Below are 20,364 nucleotides of genomic sequence, written 5' to 3'. Positions count from 1 at the left end.
AAATCAGTAACTACAGGGAATTTTTTTTAAAAAAAATCAGTATTTATATGAGATAATTTTAATTGTGTTTGATAAAAAAAATCAACTAAAGTATATTTCTATTCCCATGATTGTTTTTTTTCCTATAACCTAATGCAATTTAGGTACTGGGATTATCCTTGATAAATTTAGGATAGTAATCATGCAATTTTATACCAATAGTGAAGAGGAAGAGTAAGCGAATGCAACCAGTAAGAAAAGGACTTAATCTTAATGAAGAGCCACATATTGTTAGAAAAGATGAGCACGATGGTTAGAATTACCACATGCCACACAATACAATGGATGTGCAATACATCTTAAAAAAGAAGGGCCGAACGACGAGGTTGCATTAGGAGAATTGAACAACGCAGGGTAAAGGGATGTCTCTTTGCTTTCCCTTTCCCTTGATTAATTGTCCTCGCTTGGTTAATATGACCACGCCATTTATTAATGTGTCGATACGTCTATGGTTTAGAATTATGTAGCCCTGTATTTGATAAAGGTGCCGTGAAGTGGATAGGGGTTGGAGGGTGGGATGATAATCGAACCTAATCAAGAACCTCACCCAGTTTACGTCTGTTTGAGAATTTTGAGAAAGAAGGGTAACCGTCGAAGCGACGGTGCCCTCCTGATTCCGTTACTGCACCGTTAAATATTTACGTGGGTTTACGGGGCTGCCGTGATCGTGGCGGCTCTCATCAGCTGCGTTGCGCTGCGCCGATGGCGAGCGCCGTCGAAGCAGAGGGTTCCAACGGCCACGACAGAGGCGGGGGCAGCGGGCTGGGAGCAGGGCGCCTGCCGCGGCTGCCGCGGTGGAGTAGGCAGGAAATACTGGTACTGATAAGGGGGAAGCGTGCGGTGGAGAGCCGCGGGAGGGTGCGGGGGCGGGGCGGCGGCGTAGGGGTAGTTGGGGAGGAGGGAACGGCGGCGGCCGGGCTGGTGGAGCCTAAGTGGGCGTCGATCTCGTCGTACTGCCGGCGGAACGGGGTGAATCGGGGTGCGGTGCAGTGCCGTAAACGGTGGAGCAACCTCGCCGGCGACTTCAAGAAGATCAAAGAGTGGGAGGCGAAGGGAAAGGAGTCGTTTTGGACGATGAGGAACGATCTGAGGAGGGAGTGGAGGCTGCCGGGGTTCTTTGACCGGGAGGTGTATGACATCCTTGATGGGGCGGCCTTGCCGGAATTGGAACCGGAAGCGGAAGCAAAGCTTGCGGCCGAAGAGGAAGGTGGGAGGAAAGGGGGTGGGCTGACGCCGCCACCGGCCGAGGTAGAAGTGGCCGTGTTTGATAGCGGGCGGACGGCGGCCGAGGATGGATTGTTCTCTGACTTCGAAGAGGAGAAAGAGGTCGAGGAGGAGGAAGATGATCCGCTGCCGCCACCGCAGCCTGTAACAGCTGTCCCAATAACAGGTCAACCTCTCTTGTTTTTTTATCCTGGCTAAGGATTCAATTCAGGCTATCAAAATTACTTGATTAATTGTCCCTAATTTTGATCAAATTTCTGTTTACTCCCACAAAAGTTCAGTTTGTTTTTCTCCCTCCCTCTAAAGTTTTGTGTAATTGATATTTCTTTCCCCTACAGAGAAGAACGGAGAAACACCTAGACAAGACAGATTTGATTTTTGTGAAGGTAATAATTTTTTCAAATTTCACAATAAATCATATGATATTTTTCACTCCTCGACCACTTCCAAAATATTAAACTGCTAGAATTCCACGGGACACTAATTCAATTTTATTTTGTCTCTTCAAATATCTTTAGTCACATAAATCAATTTTCTTCTCATCAGATAATAATATTTTTCTAATATTGATGATAGAGAAACTGCTAGAATTCCACGGGATACTAATTCAATTTTATTTTGTCTCTTCAAATATCTTTAGTCACATAAATCAATTTTCTTCTCATCAGATAATAATATTTTTCTAATATTGATGATAGAGAAATGATAGATAACATGAAGCAGAGTTGGAGAGATGGAAAAAAAACTATTTTCTTTTAGTAATGCAACGCAAAACGAAGTTAGATTCAGTGTTCAGAAAATCAGACCGGACGGCCGGTCCGACCGACCGAACCTTGAACCGGTCCTTGATCCGGTCTGGTCAACCATCAAAGTCGAAAAAAATAAAAAAATCAGTCAAAACCTCTTAAAACCGATCAAAACCGCCGGTTCAATCAGGATTGAAGTATAATTTTTAATTATTGAAGCATAATAAATATATATATATATATAGCATGATTTTTAATTATCCACTTTTTGTCATCATGATTTTTAATTATTGAAGTATGATTTATATATATATATATATATATATATATATATATATATATATATATATATAATTAAAAAAAAAAATGATTGAACCACCGGTTCAATCGGTCGAACCTCAAAAATCTCAACCCGATCACCTCACCGGTTCAATGACCGGTCCGATTTTCAAAACATTGGTTAGATTTTGGGTGGTTACTCTCTTTTTATTAATTGTCTGACATAACTTTATTTTTACTCTCTTTTTAATACCATACAGAGTCAAGTAGTTCTGTTTCTTAAGTTTGCCCTTAATGGGAAGAGATATGGAACTGTATGTCAAGTTGCCTATTTAAAATTCTATAGACTGCTAATGGTGATTTAAAATACATGTTGAATAGTAGTACTTAATCAGAATACCCATTTCCACCCTACACTTTTAACTTAACAATCTGGTCATGCAAATTTCTTTTGCTATAAGTCAATGGCGAAGTTCTTTTGTTAAAAGATGGTGAAGACTATTTTCTATAAGATTTCAATCTACTTTTAATAAGTATGTTTATTCTGGTGCAGCTTACATGTCATTGCATATCTCTGCAGCATTTCCTTCTTTCTGCAGACAAATTCTCTACTGGTCAAGCATCATGAGAAACTTTGCATGATTTTGGAACCAAAAATGATGACCCACTAGACTGGCTGAATAAGTTTTAATTTGTCTATTATCTGTCTAGTACCTTTTTTGGTCCGGTGAGCTATTCCGTTTATCAGTAACTATAGCTCATCCCTGATACTCCTAGATTGATCAAAAAGAACGACTTCTTTTTTTTTTATTTGTATTCTCATTCAATTTTTCAAAATCTTCAATTGAGGATTGTGTTCCATAACATCAAAATTTATTAAACTTGTGAATATGAAGAGCATAGTGGAGGAAAGATTCATATATCTAACTCCAAATAGTTGGACAAACATGATGATGATTCTCATCACATTTGTCATTGTATCATGTTTTTCTGCTCTTGCTCGGAGAAATGAATTGGTGAACAGGATAATTTTAGTTCTTAAGGATAAAGCTGAGAGACACTAAATCTATTCAGCTTCCTATCATCTTGTTATGACACTATGGTTTACATTATTCTTCACTTTTTATGTGTCAATGTTTATCAAATCAAATAATTGCCTTTGTAATGCATTTGAGGGATAACCAAGTCTTTACTAATAGAATATTGTTTGGTGGAAGGATTGAAATGGTTCTATTGAATTGAAGCTTTACTAATATACAAATTCAAAGCCATAGTGAAGTGAAGTGAAAAATAGACAAGGAGGTTTTACTGTTTTTCAAAGTAGGTTATTTGAAACTTCTATTTTGGTTAATTAGTTTAATGTACACAGGTATGGCAAAAGACAAACAACATGCTCAAGACCTTGGAAAGGGCTCCACGTCACACGAAGGACAAAAGCGAAGGCGAACATCACCAGAAGGAGCTGAAGACAATGATCTTCAGACAAGACTGATTGAAATTTTAGACAGAAACAGTAGAATGATGATAGCACAACTAGAAGTGCAAAATCTCAATTGCCAATTGGATAGAGATGAGAGGAAAGATCAAACTAATGGCTTGCTCATTGTTCTTGGCAAACTAGCTGATGCTCTTGGCAAGATAGCTGACAAGTTATAGATCGGCCAAAGTTATTTGAACACGGTCATCCAATGATTCATAACTTTGAAGATCTTAATGGAGGTGAATTCAGATAACATTCCTGGTGTTAGGATAAAGAAGCTTGTGAATTAGATATTTCAATGTAAAGTACTCTCTCTTTCTTTTTTCTTTTTAGAGGGATAGGTTTTTTAAAATAGGGCGATAGCTGAGTTTTGACAGTCATTCCTTATTTGTCTTATAATTTTAAAGTAGCAGGAATAGAAAGTTAATAGGAATACCAACTCATGCGGATGGATTAATGCTATTTGATAAAGCTTTCAATTGTAATTGTTAAGCAATAACAGGTTAAAGCAACTAAACTTTTACAATAGGTTGGTGCGTGTAGAAAGAAACATTCTACCATCTGATTAGAGCTGCTAATTATTTGCCTTGGATAAAAGAATCCTTCTTCGAGAATGATAAGTCTCACATGAGATTGGCAACAACCAAGTCAAAACCAAATATGCATTCTTACTTGCAAGCTTGATGATCCAGATCTCAGTGTAGTCAGATTTACTTTAGTAGTGCTTTATTTTCTCACAATAATATCTGTACTTTGACTGCAGTCATATTTTTTTCATGGAAATTGTTGTTCTTTAACTGCAGTATTATTATTGTTAATTGTTATAATTTCTCACAGGAATATTTGTTATTCGACTGCCTGCAAGTGCATCCAGTGGTTTAGCTCAGGAAGTACGTACATTGTTTTAGATTAAATATAAACGGTGTAAAAAATCTGTATACAAACTTTTTGCGTACCCACAGTATTATAATTATTTTTTTCACCTATATTGTGTCTCATGTGTCACATTAATTTTCTTTAACATGTGTATCATGCCTGCCTATATGTGCCGCATGGAGGTTCATGGCGCATAACACCGAGAGCATGTCACGTACAGTGCATTTGACCCAAACCAAGTATGCGTAAACTTTATCATGTAATGCCTTGTTAGAGTTCTAAAATTAATCATTTGATAATTATATTATATACTTATTGTATTATATTCTTATATAAATAAAGGTATTTATTTTGGTTATTATACTTATTTATATTGGTGCTAAATAAACTAAGTATAATAACGTCCTTGAGTAGAAGGTTCTTACCTATATCAATCGATTGGTTGAATCGATAGTGAGATGATATAGGGAACACTACTTTTAATCATTCCTAGTCGAGTATTAACATTCAGGGACAATGTTAATGCAATAAGACTAGCATGTAAGTCAACTCGATGACTTGATCTTACAAGTCATGGATATAGAGATATCAAGTTGACACATGGGTATGTATTAGAGAATGTATACTGAATGACCCGCCATGAGAAAGTATCATTCATCGTTATATGAGTGTCATATACTTTCTCATGTGGCTATTAGTATGACTACTAGTCCTTGGACCTGAAGTCACCATGGATCCCTACATAAGGAGTTACGTACTTTGGCTTCGTCAAACGTCACCCGTAACTGGGTGGACTATAAAGGCGATTACTGGGTATGTAACGAATTATGCAGAGGGATGTGAGTGATGTAGATGGGATCTATCCCTCCTATATGACGAGAGCGACATCGATATTCTTGATAGAGTGAGACCACGAAGTGCATGGCCATGCCCAAATGAGTCAATATGAGATATTGAGCCCATTTGATTGAGTGAGTCTACTTGGAGTTCAAGATTTAGATTGGTCAGAGGATGACACGGTCTATACCTCACATTGATCAATCTAGATGTCTAAGATAGAATGACACTTGTCATATATTGTGAGGAGTCACAATTAGTAGTCACAAGGTGATGTTGGATCTCAACATTCTTGTAACTTGGGTAGTAATGATGTGTTGCTAGATACCGCTCATTACTTATGCTTCTAAATGGGTTTAGGGGCATTGCCAACGTTACAAGAACCTATAGAGTCACACACAAAGGACAATTAGATGGAGATTAGGTTCATATGATGAACCAAGAGGATTAGATTCATGTGATGAATTAAATTGGATTAAGAGTAATCCTAATTGGGCTAATTGAGTTGGACTCAAGTTGATTCATGTGTTTAATGAGTCTAATTTAGATTATGACTCATTGAATCAATTTAATTAAATGAATTAGATTCATTATATTAATTTGGCTTGAATTAAATGGTTGGATTAGATCAACCATGAGAGAGATTAAGTCAAGTTTGACTTGACTTGAGAGGAAGAGGAAGAGTCAAGTTTGACTTAACTATTTGCCACCTCATTTGTGAGTTGGCATTAGGAGGACTAATGATGATGTGTCACATCATCATAGTTGGCACATGTGTGTGCCACCTCATGGAGGTTACAAGTCCTCTCTTTAATGACCTCCACATTTAATGAAAAAGAGTTACACTCCTTAATGTGGCCGGCCACTTTTGAGTGTGAATGAAATTCATTTTTCATTCAAGCCAATTATATCATCTTCTTCCTCAAGCTCTCCTTCTCCTCTCCCTCTTCTCCTTGGCCGAACCACCTAGGTGCTAGCACACCTATTGTTTGGTCTTCTCCACCTAATTAGTTCGTGTAGATACGCATAGAGAGTTGTCTACCTTGACAACTTGAGATCCGACATCTCCTTGGACAAGCGGGACTCGCGAAGGGCACGCTACGAGGGTAAAACTCTTTAACATATAGTTCTAGTGTAGATCTATAGGTTGGTAAACTCGTACTCGTAGTTTTTCGAACTTTTATTCTTCGCACGGATCCGGTGGCGGGGTTTCGGGGATTCCGCGACGCGAAAAAGCGGTTTTCGCGGCCCGAAAAATCCAACAGTGGTATCAGAGCCACGTGCGAAGACTTGTACGAGTTTAGTTTGTATTTTTATGAAAAATATAGATTCTGTAACATTATGTAATTTTAAGTATTTTATGGTTTTTATGGGTAATTTTCTTGTAGAAGCGAAGCACAAGTGTTTCGACACTTGTAGGGTTCGACTACCGAGAAGATTTTTCCGAAACGGCAAGGTTTCGCCCCAAAACTTTTTGGGACAGCAGGCTAAAGCACTGTAGGATCGCTAAGGAACCCTCGCGATGGTTAGATCGCAGGTAGGGGCACTGCCCCTGGCCCCGCAAGGGGATTCGTTCCGCGATTGCGCCCGAAAACCGCTAAACGGGACCGCTTGGAAATTTTACTCGTAAAAATTATAAAAATTAGTATTAAAATTACAGAAAATTATGAAAATTACATAATTTAGAATTATGTATAATTTGTGATAGTCATGGCACAAAAAGACCCAATCTGATTGGATTTGTGTTGTAATTCATATTACGGCCTGCGCGCCGTAATTTGTGTTGTGTGTGCTGCATATTTGATACGCGACCTGCGCGTCGTGCCTTTCTCCATTTATTCTTGTTGTAAATTAGTTTAGACTCGAATGTAACTCGAGTTTCAAAATTGTAATGTACAAAATTGGAGTCGTGGAAGGTCCACTCGAGACAGAGTTGCGAGGAGGGCGCGAGCAACACAAGGTGGTCAAAGGGAGGAGCTTGAGAAGCTGTTGACCCTAGGTTGACCATTCGATCTTCTCATTGGCTTGAGAAGATCGTAGTAGGGCCATGACTAATCATAAATTAAATTAATTTAATTAATTGCTTGTGTGTATGTGATGCATGATTAGTAATTAATTAGTGCCTAACGATTAGATTAGATCTAAATCATGTACAAGATGCACCCTCTCGATTAGATTAGATCTCAATCGCATCAACTCTAATGCCTACCGTGCCGTGATACCTATCACTACCTCGATCACATGTGTTGTTGAATCTGCCAAAGCAGAGCAACACATATTATCTTGGTAGGGTACGGAGGGACAATCTTGGTCCCGCCTATCAACGCATGGGTGAGTACAACTCAATTAGATTGAGTAACTAGTTAACTTGGTTGGATCGAGTAAAACTCAAGTTTTAATATAACTGCGGATAATGATCCTATAAACAAGAGTTGCATAGTGATGTAATTAGTAAATTGTTACCTACCGATCATACTAAGTCTTGGGCGATTTAGCCAAAGCTAACTCAAGGCGTAGTATGATGTGGATCTTGTCCCACACGAATTATAGCTAGTTGGTTAAGAATCTAGTAAGTGTGGTTTGACCACATCACTCACTTGATTCTACAAAAATTATATAATTCAGTGGGAGCATCATTTAGTTAAAGGCCTAATTAAATGATAAAAGGAATATGATATTTACTTTCTGCTTTAATTTCTGTTGTAGATTACCATGACGTCGAATACGAACTCTTTCTCCCTGCGTTTTGTCCTTATGAAGGACAAGCTCAACGGAGCTAATTTCCTGGACTGGTACGGGAATCTGAGAATAGTTCTCACCCAAGAACGTAAACTGTACGTTCTGGAGCAGCCCATTCCGGAGTCTCCTCCTGCCAATGCCACGCGAGCTGACAAAGATGCTTATAAGATGCATCAAGATGACGCATTAGATGTGTCCTGTCTTATGCTCGCGACCATGAACTCTGAGCTTCAGAAGCAACACGAGTTGATGGGTGCTTATGATATGGTTGAACATCTTCGTCAACTATATTAAGGACAAGCAGGGCACTAGAAGAGGAACTGCACAGGATACTTGGAAGATCTTAAGAAGAAGAGAAATAAGATTTCTACTTCAAGTATAAATGTTATAGAAGTCAACCTCTCTATTTCTTCATCGTGGGTATTAGATACCGGATGTGCTTCTCACATTTGTACTAATGTACAAGCATTGAGAAATAGCAGAGCATTGACGAAGGACGAGATAGACCTACGAGTAGGCAATGGAGCACGAGTTGTTGCTGTTGCTGTAGGAACTTACTATCTATCTCTACCCTCTGGGCTTGTACTAGAGTTGGATGATTGTTGTTATGTGCCTGCTTTAACTAAGAATATAATTTCAGTTTCTTGTTTGGACAAGAAAGATTTCTCTTTTATAATTAAGGACAAATGTTGTTCTGTTTATTTAAAAGATATGTTCTATTGTAGTGCACCTCTGATGAACGGACTCTACATTCTAGACCTTGAAAGCCCTATCTATAACATAAATAACAAGAGGTTCAAGTCAAATAACTTGAATCAAACCTATCTTTGGCACTGTCGCTTAGGTCATATAAATGACAAGCGCTTATCCTAGCTCTATAAGGATGGTTTGCTGGACTCATTTGATTTTGAATCTTATGAGACGTGCGAGTCATGCCTACTAGGCAAGATGACCAAGACTCCCTTTAGTGGGCACAGTGAGAGAGCGACTGACTTGTTAGGTCTTATACATAGTGATGTATGTGGCCCTTTCAATGTCGCTGCTAGACGCGGTTATTAGTACTTCATCACATTTACTGATGACTTCTGTAGATATGGTTATGTGTACTTGATGGCACATAAGTCTGAATCCTTTGAAAAGTTTAAAGAATTCAAGAATGAAGTACAAAACCAGCTTGACAAGAGTATTAAGATACTTCGATCAGATCGAGGTGGAGAATACCTTAGCCATGAGTTTCGTGACTATCTAGCTGAGTGTGAGATTCTATCCCAACTCACTCCTCCTGGAACACCACAGTGGAATGGTGTATCCGAAAGGAGGAATCGTACCTTATTAGATATGGTACGATCTATGATGAGTCACACAGATCTTCCGACATTCCTTTGGGGCTATGCTTTAGATACGGCAGCTTTTATACTCAATCGAGTTCCATCCAAGGCCGTGATAAAGACACCATATAGGATATGGACTGGGAGAGATGCCCAGGTGTCTTTTATGAGGATTTAGGGTTGTGAGGCTTACGTTCGACGTCAAGTCTCAGACAAATTAGGATCCAAATCCGACAAGTGCTACTTTATTGGATATCCCAAGGAAACTAAGGGATATTACTTCTACATTCTCAGTCAGCACAACGTAGTTGTGGCAAAGACTGGGATCTTTCTAGAAAGGGATTTTGTTTCTAGAAAGACTAGTGGGAGTACATTCGATCTTGAAGAAGTTCAAGATGCGGACCATAACACTAAAGCCTCGATGGAAATTGAATTGGAACCACAAAGTGTTGTGGATGATGTTGTTCCACAAAGAGTTGAGGAACAACATCCAGTTCAAGTAGACATACCCCTTCGCAGGTCTGATAGGGTACGTCGTCAGCCTGAGAGATACTCATTTCTCTTGTCTAACCATGATGACGTTGTGCTCATAGAGGATGAGCCTACTACCTATCAGGAAGCTGTGATGAGACCAGATTTCGAGAAATGGCTAGAGGCCATGAGATCCGAAATTGAATCCATGTACACCAACCAAGTATGGACTTTGGTTGATCCACCTGAAGGGATAAAACCCATATGGTGTAAGTGGGTCTTTAAGAGAAAGATTGACATGGATGGACTTATCTATAAGGGTCGTTTGGTAGCTAAAGGTTTCAAGCAGATTCATTGTATTGACTATGATGAAACCTTTTCTCCAGTTGTGATGTTTAAGTCCATTCGGATCATACTTGCTATTGCAGCATACCATGACTATGAGATATGGCAGATGGATGTCAAAACCACGTTTCTGAATGGAAACCTGCTCGAGGATGTGTACATGACACAATCTGAGGGTTTTGTAGATCCACAGCATACTAGCAGAGTATGCAAGCTGCATAAGTCCATTTATGGACTAAAGCAAGCTTCTCGGAGCTGGAATCTTCGATTCGATGATGCAATAAAATAGTTTGGTTTCATCAAGAATGAAGATGAGCCTTGTGTCTACAAGAAGGTTGTAGGGGACATAGTTGTCTTCTTCATATTGTATGTGGATGACATACTGCTCATTGGGAAAGACATCTCTTTGCTACAGTCTGTCAAGACTTGGCTAGGGACATGTTTCTCAATGAAGGACTTAGGTGAGGCATCCCGCATTCTAGGGATACAGATCTATAGAGATAAATCTAAGAGATTGCTTGGCCTAAGTCAGAGAGTACATACATTGACAAGGTACTCCTTCGGTTTGTCATGCAGAACTCCAAGAAAGGATTTCTGCCGATGTCACATGGCGTGAGTCTTTCGAAGACTCAAGGTTCCTCTTCTAGAGAGGAGAGAGACCGCATGGATCAGATCTCTTATGCCTCAGCCATAGGATCTATCATGTACGCCATGCTATGTACTCGTCCTGACGTCTCGTATGCTTTGAGCATGACGAGCAGATACTAGTCAGATCTAGGTGAAAGTCACTGGATAGCGGTCAAGGATATTCTTAAGTACTTAAGAAGGACTAAAGAATATTTCTTGATATATGGAGATAATGATGAGCTAGCTATAAAGGGTTACAGTGATGCCAGCTTCTAGACCGACCAGGATGATTATCGATCGTAGTCGGGGTTCGTATTTTGCATAAATAAAATTATAAAATTAATTTTTAAGTTTAAAATTAAAACTTAATTAATTTTTAAGTTTAAAATTAAAATTTTGAAATTAATTTTTAAGTTTAAAATTAAAACTTTGAAATTAAGTTTAGAATTAAAATTTTGAAATTAATTTTTAAGTTTAAGATTAAAATTTTGAATTCAAAATTTAAAATAATTCGAGATTCAATTAATTCAAAATTTAATTTAAAATTTAAATTAATTCGAAATTTAATTAATTCGAGATTTAAATTATTTCAAATTTTAATTTAAAATTTAAATTTAAAAATTAATTTAAACCTTATTCATCTCACCCGATCTAAATTATCAATCAGGGAATCCTATAATTTTGTGAGATGAAGTTGATTTGATTATAGAGTTTGGTTTAATTTGTGTTAGATTCAGGTTTAACTTTGGTCTCAACAAATAGGCATTCTTCAGATAAACCTCTGGGCTCTGGTGAGTCATCTGGACATCATTAGAGTAACCATGCCGTCAAAGTTTTCCGAATAGTCCTATCCACGGAGCTTAGTACTAAACCTTGGTCTAACTAGTTAGGATCCATTTAAGGGTAGCTTCAGTCAGTTCCACTTGGCCAAATGCACCAGATCGAAGCCATATCTTTCTAGACATGCGATGCCCAAGCTTCCCTAACGTACTATCATCCAAAAACTTCACCAGTACCATGATTCAAGTTAAACCTGGTCCCTTTTTAACTAATCCTAATCACCCTGCCGGGTTAGTTTGTTTGGGTTACCCTGTCGGGTATGTTAGTTTTGGAGATGCCAGCTATTCTGGAGCCTCCCCTGAATTATTGGCCTTCAATTTAACCTTTTTGATTTAGGTTTATGTCTATTTCTTTTATAGTTATAATTAACTTGGTGATAATTTATATGTTGTTGAGTTTTAAAATGTTCAGATTTTGAATTTTTTGATTTAAGTTTGTATTTTGATTTTTGATTTTCTTTATCAGATTTTATATAATATATTTTATCTTTAGGTATGTAAAGTTGATTAAGTCCTACTTGCGTGGTTAAGCACGCTTTCGGGACCCAAGCTTTACGTGTTGGTTTGAATTGGGTTATTAATGATTTAAAGGTTTTATTTGAGTTTGACTTATATCCGAGTCCGATTTTATTATAACACGCCTTTTGATTATTCAGGATTAAGTCTAGATTTTTTGATCTTGTAGTGAATTTTTCTAACATCTCTTTTAAATTGTTAATATCATTTTTTAATGATAAATTCTCCTCCTCAAGTGTTAGATCTTGAGTTAGATTTGAATTTTTGATTTGTTCCTTGAGGTCTTGATTTTCCTCAAGGAGTGATTTGTTTTCATTTTCTCTTTTAACTAATTTATTATTTAAGCAGGAAATAATTCTAAAAATTTTTTTGTTTAAATCGAAATATACCTCTTCCGAGCCTTTGGAAACGAGTACGAACTCGTGACTCGATTCGGGTTTGGACCCGTCTTCCGATTCGTCTTCCGATTCAGCTTCGCGGGCCATCAGCGCGAGGTGGCTCTGGTGCTTCTGATCTTCTACCTCCGATTCGTCCGAGGAGGAGTCGTCCCACGTCGCTTTGAGAGCCTTCCTTTTGGTCGGCTTCGGTTTGTCATTCTTTAGTCTCGGGCACTCGTTCTTGTAGTGCCCCTTCTTGTTACATCCGAAGCAGGTCACGTTCTTTTGTTCCGTGGGAGAACTGATCTTTTGAAGATCCTTCTGGCTGAAGCTCCTTTTTCTCCTGGTGAACATTTTTCTTACCAAGTTCACCAGGTATTCTTCGTCTTCGGAATCTGGTCAGAATCTTCTTCAGATTCAGGCTTGCTCTTCTTTTCTTTGGAGGATCCTGCAAATAAAGCAACACCTTTCTCGGCTCTAGCATTAGTTTGTTCATGCAGTTCTAACTCACAAAAAAGCTCGTCTAACTTTAATTTAGATAAATTTTTGGAAATTTTGTAGGCATCTACGATCGATGCCCACAAACTATTACGTGGAAAAGCATTTAGTGCGTACCTTATTAAGTCTCTGTTTCCATCTGGTGGCCTATCGCGTGGAGTCCGTTGAGGATGTCCTTGATCCTCGCGTGGAGCTGACTTGCCGTTTATCCTTCCTGTATTTTTATATTAAAAATTCTATTTAAAAGTAAGTCTCTTTTTGTTACCTTCGCGTCGCTCGTTCCTTCGTGCAGCTCGATCAATTTGTCCCAAAGCTCCTTCGCGTTCTGATGTGGTACAACCCGGTTCAGTTCTTCTCGTGTTAGACCGTAGTGTAGCGTGTTAATTGCTTTGTTCTCAGTCGATGCCTTTTTCCTCATGTCCGGAGTCCACTGTTCCGGGTCTAGTGGATTTCCGGAGTTGTCGACTGGAGGTCTGTAGGCTTTTATGACGCTGAACCACTGGTCGTAGTCTATCTTCAGGTAAACCTCCATTCTTTTCTTCCAGTACGAAAAGTCGTCCCCGTTGAATAGGGGAGGACGTACTGTGCTGAAGCCTTCTAATTGAGACATGTTAATCTGCACACACGAAATTAAGAAAAAAAAATATCCCAAGACTTCGTCTTGGATTAGCAGTGCGGGAAGAGTTTAACCAAAATGAACTAAGTTGGTGTTGCACTAATTTAGTCTTAATTGCAACGAAAGAAAATATCCAAAATAAGTAATGATACTAGTTTGGACTTATGCGAAAAAACTGAAATTAAAAGGAAATTTTCACCCCCTGTCTGATTGGTGGTTGCACCAAATCAGAGCGGTACCCGCTCTGATACCACTTGTTGGATCGTGAAACGTCGATAGAGGGGGGGGGGTGAATATCGATTCGAAAAATAACGAGTATAAACGCAGCGGAATAAGAAAATTGAACACAGTGGATTTACTTCGTTCGAAGCCTGTAACGACTCCTACTCGAAGGCTCGTACTCCGTGAGTACTTTCGTTGGGCAATTCACTAGCAATTTGAAATATAGATTACAAGTTAAGTGCAATATTGCTAATAAGGAAAAATTACCGACAATAAAAAGACTTAAAACAGAAAGGAAAAGCTTGTCGGAGATCGCAGCGCAGCAGGAGCACAAGGAAGCAGATTCTTCGTTCTGAGAGTTGTGTCCTTGAAGCTTGCTCACCCCCTCCTTTTATATCCCTTTGGAGGGGTCTCCAGAGCTTATCAGATCCCAAAAATTCGGATCAGATGAGGAGAGTTCGAATCTGGCTGATCCGAGTCGTCTCCAACTACTTGTTTGACACAGTCATCTTCCGAATGTCATAACTTTTGACTCCGAACTTGGAATCAAGCTCTGTCAGTTGCTACACGTGCAGAATTTGAAGCTCTACATTTGTATCTACAAAATAGAGTTAGAAAAATATATGTATAGACATTTTATATAGATTTATGAGTTAGGTCCTATCTTCCCGAGACCAGAACCTAGTCAGGGTCTCAATTTAGGGATCCAAAATGGACCTAAACTGGACCGACGCCTACTGTCCCTTAACTGGGATGCATCCTCACAGTCACTCTCCTCCAGTGACTTACCTTTACTTACCTGCCAGACGTTCGGTCAGCCCTTCGACCCGTCTGGACTTTGTGCCAACTATCCGGTCAGCCCGTCGACCCGCTTGGACTTCGTGCCAGCTATCTGGTCAGTCCGTCGACCTAGCTGGACTTCTCGCCAAGCGTCCGGTCAGCCCGTCGACCCGCTTGGACTTCGTGCCAGACATCCGGTCAGCCCGTCGACCTGTTTGGACTTAGCCTGCATACTCGATCAAAGCATTAGATAACGACAAACCTAACTTAACCTATTTGTCATTCATCAAAACCTGGGTTAAATCGTTAGTGCTAACCGCACCAACACCATAAGCCTCTGCCTTCAAACTTTGGCGGTTCAATCAAGCCGGTCATCTTTTGCCTCCTTGGCAGTTAGTACAATAGAGAGCGTCCTTGCTCTGATACCACTTGTTGGAGGATCTTGCGGCCGGCTAGAAGGGGGGTTGAATGGACGGCGCCCCCAATTACTCGCTTCCTACGTATTCGTTAGTGCGCAAGCGGAAATACAAATACTAATTACGAATACAAAATCTAATGACAAAGAAAAGAACAAGCAAACCAATGCACGTCGATGTAACGTGGTTCGCAGATGATGCTCCTACTCCACGGCTGTCCGTAAGGTGGACGATCCTAATCCTTCGGTGGATTAGCCCCCGACAAACTCCGGCTACTCAAGCAACTCCTTGTGGGTGGAGAAACCTCACCACAACACCAACCAAGAACACTTGGACACAAGAGACCTTGAGCACTTTGGTGACTACTAATTAGGCTTTAACCAAGTCTAATTTTGTCACCTTGGCCGGTCATCCCAAGCTCCTTCTTATAGAACTTGGAAGAAATCAGCAAGCTAATTTTCCCATTACCAGTCGACTTGTACTTGCACCAGTCGACTGGTACCAGCCCAACGGCATGCCAACGACTATCTACCAGTCGACTGGTCCCAGGACCAGTCGACTGATCCCAGCCATTTCGAGCACATAGAGCTTCTGTGCTCACCACCAGTCGACTGATCCCAGTACCAGTCGACTGGTACAACCCTATACCTAGGGTTCCCATACCGAGTACATTTCTCTCAGCACTCAGACCCTCACGACTCACTTGACTCTTCTTTGCAGCCTTGACCTCTTGCCTTCAAGCCTACTTCCTTTGGCTCTCGTCCCTCGGATGCATCCAAGCCTGTGGCTCGTCCACAATGCCATCCTTCGCGTATGCCTCGAAGTCACTTTCCCTCTGTCCTTGTCCTTGCTGCCTTGTCCACGGTCCCTCGGATACTCCATCCTTCACCAGACCCGAAGCCATCAAGCTGAATCACATGTGTATCCTGCAAACCTACACACTCACATACACATATCAAATAACGAGGGTAATTTTAACTTAACCCTTTTCCCAAACACCAAAACATATGGTCCCGCGGACCATTGGGATTGCTCCAACAAAGGGTTCATTGAAAAAGGCAAAGAGCATCTAGTGTGCAAGCTCAATCGGTCCATTTATGGACTGAAGCAAGCTTCAAGATCTTGAAACATCCGGTTTAATGAAATAATCCAGTCATATGGATTTATTCAGTGTTCGGATAAGTCTTGTGTATATAAGAATTGTAACGGAAGCGTGGTGGTATTTCTTGTACTATACGTAGATAATATTTTGTTAATTGACAACAATGTCAAGGTATTATCACACGTAAGGGTATGGTTGTCCAAACAATTTGATATGGAGGACTTAGGAGAATGTGCACACATTCTTGGGATCAAAGTTATAAGGGATCGCAAGAAAAGAATGTTGTACCTATCTCAAGCTTTATATATAGATACAAATCCTTGCTCGTTTTAGCATGCAGAACTCCAAGAAAGGTTTCTTACCTTTTAGGCATGGAGTAGGCTTATCTAAAGAGATGTCTCCGAAGACACAAAGGAGATGGAGGATATGAAGGCAGTTCCTTATGCTCTGGCTGTAGGAAGCCTTATGTATGCAATGCTGTGTACGAGACCTGATATCTGTTTTGCCGTGGGCATGGTTAGCAGATATCAGAGTAACTCTGGACAAGGACATTGGACTGCTGTAAATCATATATTGAAGTACCTGAGAAGGACTAGAGATTATATGCTAGTTTACCAAGCAGACGATTTGCTCCCTGTAGGTTACACGGATTCGGATTTCCAATCAGATAGGGACAACAGTAAGTCTACATCAGGCTATGTGTTTACTTTAGGAGGTGGAGCCATTGCATGGAGGAGTGTTAAGCAGAAATGCGTTTCAGACTCAACCATGGAAGCTGAGTATGTGGCAGCCTCTGAGGCAGCCAAAGAAGCTGTATGGCTCAGGAACTTTCTAATGGACTTAGATGTGATTCCTAGTTTGCCCAAAATCATCACAATTTATTGTGATAATAGCGGTGCAGTTGTAAATTCGAAGGAACTACGAGCCCATAAGGCAAGTAAACATATAGAGCGGAAGTACCACCTGATACGAGACATCGTCAAGTGAGGAGAAGTTGTCGTCGCCAAGATTGCATCAACAAATAACCTGGCAGATCCTTTCACTAAGGCCCTTCTGGCGAATGCTTTTGATCGGCATGTGGAAGGGATGGGAATCAGATGTATGACAATAGATATGGCAGCTTAATCTTTTAGTTTAAGTGGGAGATTATTGGAGTGTATACTAAATGCCTAGCTTTTGCAAATATTTATTTTTGAAATAAAAAAATCACATTGGTCAAATGTCTATATTTATTTGTTAAATATAGTTGTTCAATTAATTTATAAAGTAGATAACATGGTGTATGATGTCATACACAGAAGATCATGTTATCATCTCTTTGTAAATTATAAACAGTTGCTCACAACTAAGATGAAAAGGAACAAACCATTGGTATAGTCATAGTGTAATTAGATATTACACTGTGACACGTGTTGCATTTTCTTGTGGTACTTCATCTTGTACTGTTGGTACTAAAGTAGACGTGTCCTCTGTTATTTCTTCTAGAACTATTTCGCTCATGGGCTTATGGTTCATTACATAATCTTCTTCTAAAAATCGAGCATTGATGCTAACAATGATCTTCTGATTTTTAGGATTATAAAACAAACCACCTTTCATTCCCTTAGGATATCCCACAAACAGATAAACTTCTGTACGTGATTCCAACTTGTCAGTATCTCCCTTCAGCACATGTGCTGGACTACCCCATATTTGAATATGATTCAGACTAGGCTTACGCTCATTCCATAATTCCATGGGAGTAGAAGGAACTGTTTTAGAAGGTACCATATTCAGAATGTACACTGTTGTTTTTAAAGCATATCCCCAAAATGAATTAGGTAATTCTGAATAACTCATCATAGATCTAACTATTTCCATAAGAGTCCTATTCCTTCATTCTGCTACACCATTCTGTTGGGGTGTACCAGGTGCAGATAATTGGGATTGAATCCCGACTTCTGATAAGTAATTCCTAAACTCTCCAAAGAGGTATTCGCCACCACGGTCAGACCATAGTGTCTTGATACTTTTACCAAGACATTTCTCCACATCAGTCCTATATTCTTTGAACTTATCAAAGCATTCAGACTTGAGGCGCATCAAGTAAATGTATCCATATCTTGAATAATCGTCTATAAAGGAGACGAAATATTCATAACCACCTCTTGCCTGGATAGACATAGGACCACACAGATCAGAATGAACCAATTCTAACGCATCTTTGGCTCTATACCCCTTGGCCTTAAAAGGTCTCTTGGTCATTTTACCTTCCAAGCAAGATTCACAAGTTGGAAAATTTTTCAACTCTAATGAACCCAAGAGTCCATCGGCTATGAGCCTTTGAATCCTACTTAAGTTAATATGACCAAGCCTTAGATGCCGAAGATACATTTAGTTCATTTCCGAAGGTTCTTTTCTCTTATTAGAGTTAGAAGATGTGTTATTAATTTCCATATTTTGCATTGTGGGAGAAATTGGATTTAAAGTATATAAATTGCTAACCAATGCACCAGAATAGATAATCACCTTATTTCTCTTTATAACCACATTGTTACTAAAGGAAACAGAATATCCATCCAAATACAGTTTAGAAACTGAAATTAAATTCTTTCTAAAACTGGGTACATAAAGACAATTTCTTAAAATCATATTTCTATTCCTATCAAAAGATAAGTAGACGTCTCTCACTGCAATAGCCGCCACCTTAGTAGCATTGCCCATGTAGACGGTTATCTCTCCTTCAAATAGTCGTCGGGTTTCCTGGAACCCCTGCAAAGAATTGCCGACATGATCAGTGGCTCCCGTATCTACACACCAGGTACTGGTAGATAACACCGCTAAACATGTTTCAACTACTAGAGCATGAGATATACCTTTATTATTCTGATTCCTATGAGGACAGTCTGCTTTCCAATATCCTGACTGCTAGATGAAGCACTTGCCCTTCAGCTTCTTCATTCCATCTTTTTGTCCTATACCTTGAGGTTTATTCACTCTCTTTGCTGAAAAGACCTGTTTCTTATTCTTCTTGCCTTTCGACTTAGAAGTAGAACCATTTTCAGCATAGTGAATCTGTAACACCCATAGGATCCCTAAGTTGTTTTATGAGAATTATTTCATGATTTAATAAGCCTTATGTGAATATGACCAAAAATAAAAGAAAAAAAAATAGAACCAAAAAGAGACATGACCAAGGTTTGAATCTTGGACCTCTTAGTAAGTAGTTCTATGTCACAACCAGTAGCCCCAGCAGGGGTATGCTGTTAGAAAGGAAAGGGACAAGATAGTTAAAGGTAAGGAAAGTGAAGGCTCTCTTCACTAAGAAGGAGAAGTTCAAGTTTTCTTCTTCTTCTTCCCATGAAAAGAGAGTTTGCTTTCTCCCTTCATTTAGGATGAGTAAAAGAAAAGGGGAGGAAAAGTTCATTTTTCCTTCTTCCTCTCATTTGGAATAAAAGGAGAAAGAGAATAGAAAATTCATTTTTCTCTTCTTCCTCTTCCTTCCTCTCCCCACCGAACCTAAGCTCTCTCCCTCCTTGTTGCCGAATTCAAGCCAAGAGTCATTTCTAAAGAAAAATATCACAAGGCAAGGTCATCTTCTTAGAGAATCAAGCGAGAGGATGTAAGTATCCCCCTCACCTGCAGTACAAGTAGCCTTCTACGTTTTAATGTTTTGAAAACTTAGGATGGAACTTTGTTTCTTGAGTTTCGGCTATAAAAAGAATAAAGAGGTTAAGAAAGTTAAGATGTAAACCATGCTTGTACACGATCTTTTATGGTTTGTAAATCACTACATGATGTTAGGTTAAGGTTTTAATGTTTGATGTTGCTTAAATCTTGGAACCTTGCTCCTTGAAGTTTCGACCATGAAAAGATAAGGATGGTTAGAGAAAGTTTAAATGAAAACTATGCTTGTTTATGATCCCTTTAGGATTTGTAACTCACTACATGATGTTAGGTTAAGGTTTTAATGTTTGATGTTGCTTAAATCTGGGAACCTTGCTCCTTGAAGTTTCGGCCATGAAAAG

General features: G+C 39.4%; 1 protein-coding gene across 2 annotated transcripts; it reads left to right on the top strand.

The window, feature by feature from the left end:
* The first annotated feature begins 363 nt into the window (after nucleotides 1-363).
* LOC121982816 (trihelix transcription factor ASR3-like) lies at nucleotides 364-4,730 on the top strand. Of its 2 annotated transcripts, XR_006112270.1 has the most exons (4): nucleotides 364-1,429; nucleotides 1,602-1,649; nucleotides 3,658-4,007; nucleotides 4,606-4,730. XR_006112270.1 is itself a non-coding variant. In XM_042535871.1 (3 exons), exons 1-3 carry the CDS (start codon nucleotides 742-744, stop codon nucleotides 3,942-3,944), a joined length of 1,023 nt encoding a protein of 340 aa, XP_042391805.1. In that variant the 5' UTR covers nucleotides 365-741; the 3' UTR covers nucleotides 3,945-4,558. The 2 variants fall into 2 exon arrangements, 1 of the variants encoding a protein (XP_042391805.1); XM_042535871.1 differs by lacking the exon at nucleotides 4,606-4,730 and having other exon boundaries at nucleotides 365-1,429; nucleotides 3,658-4,558.
* Nucleotides 4,731-20,364: the final 15,634 nt, after the last annotated feature.

The sequence above is a fragment of the Zingiber officinale genome, chromosome 5A, assembly GCF_018446385.1.
Source record: "Zingiber officinale cultivar Zhangliang chromosome 5A, Zo_v1.1, whole genome shotgun sequence".
Taxonomy (NCBI): Eukaryota; Viridiplantae; Streptophyta; class Magnoliopsida; order Zingiberales; family Zingiberaceae; genus Zingiber; species Zingiber officinale.
This window is presented reverse-complemented; position numbering and strand designations above follow the sequence as displayed.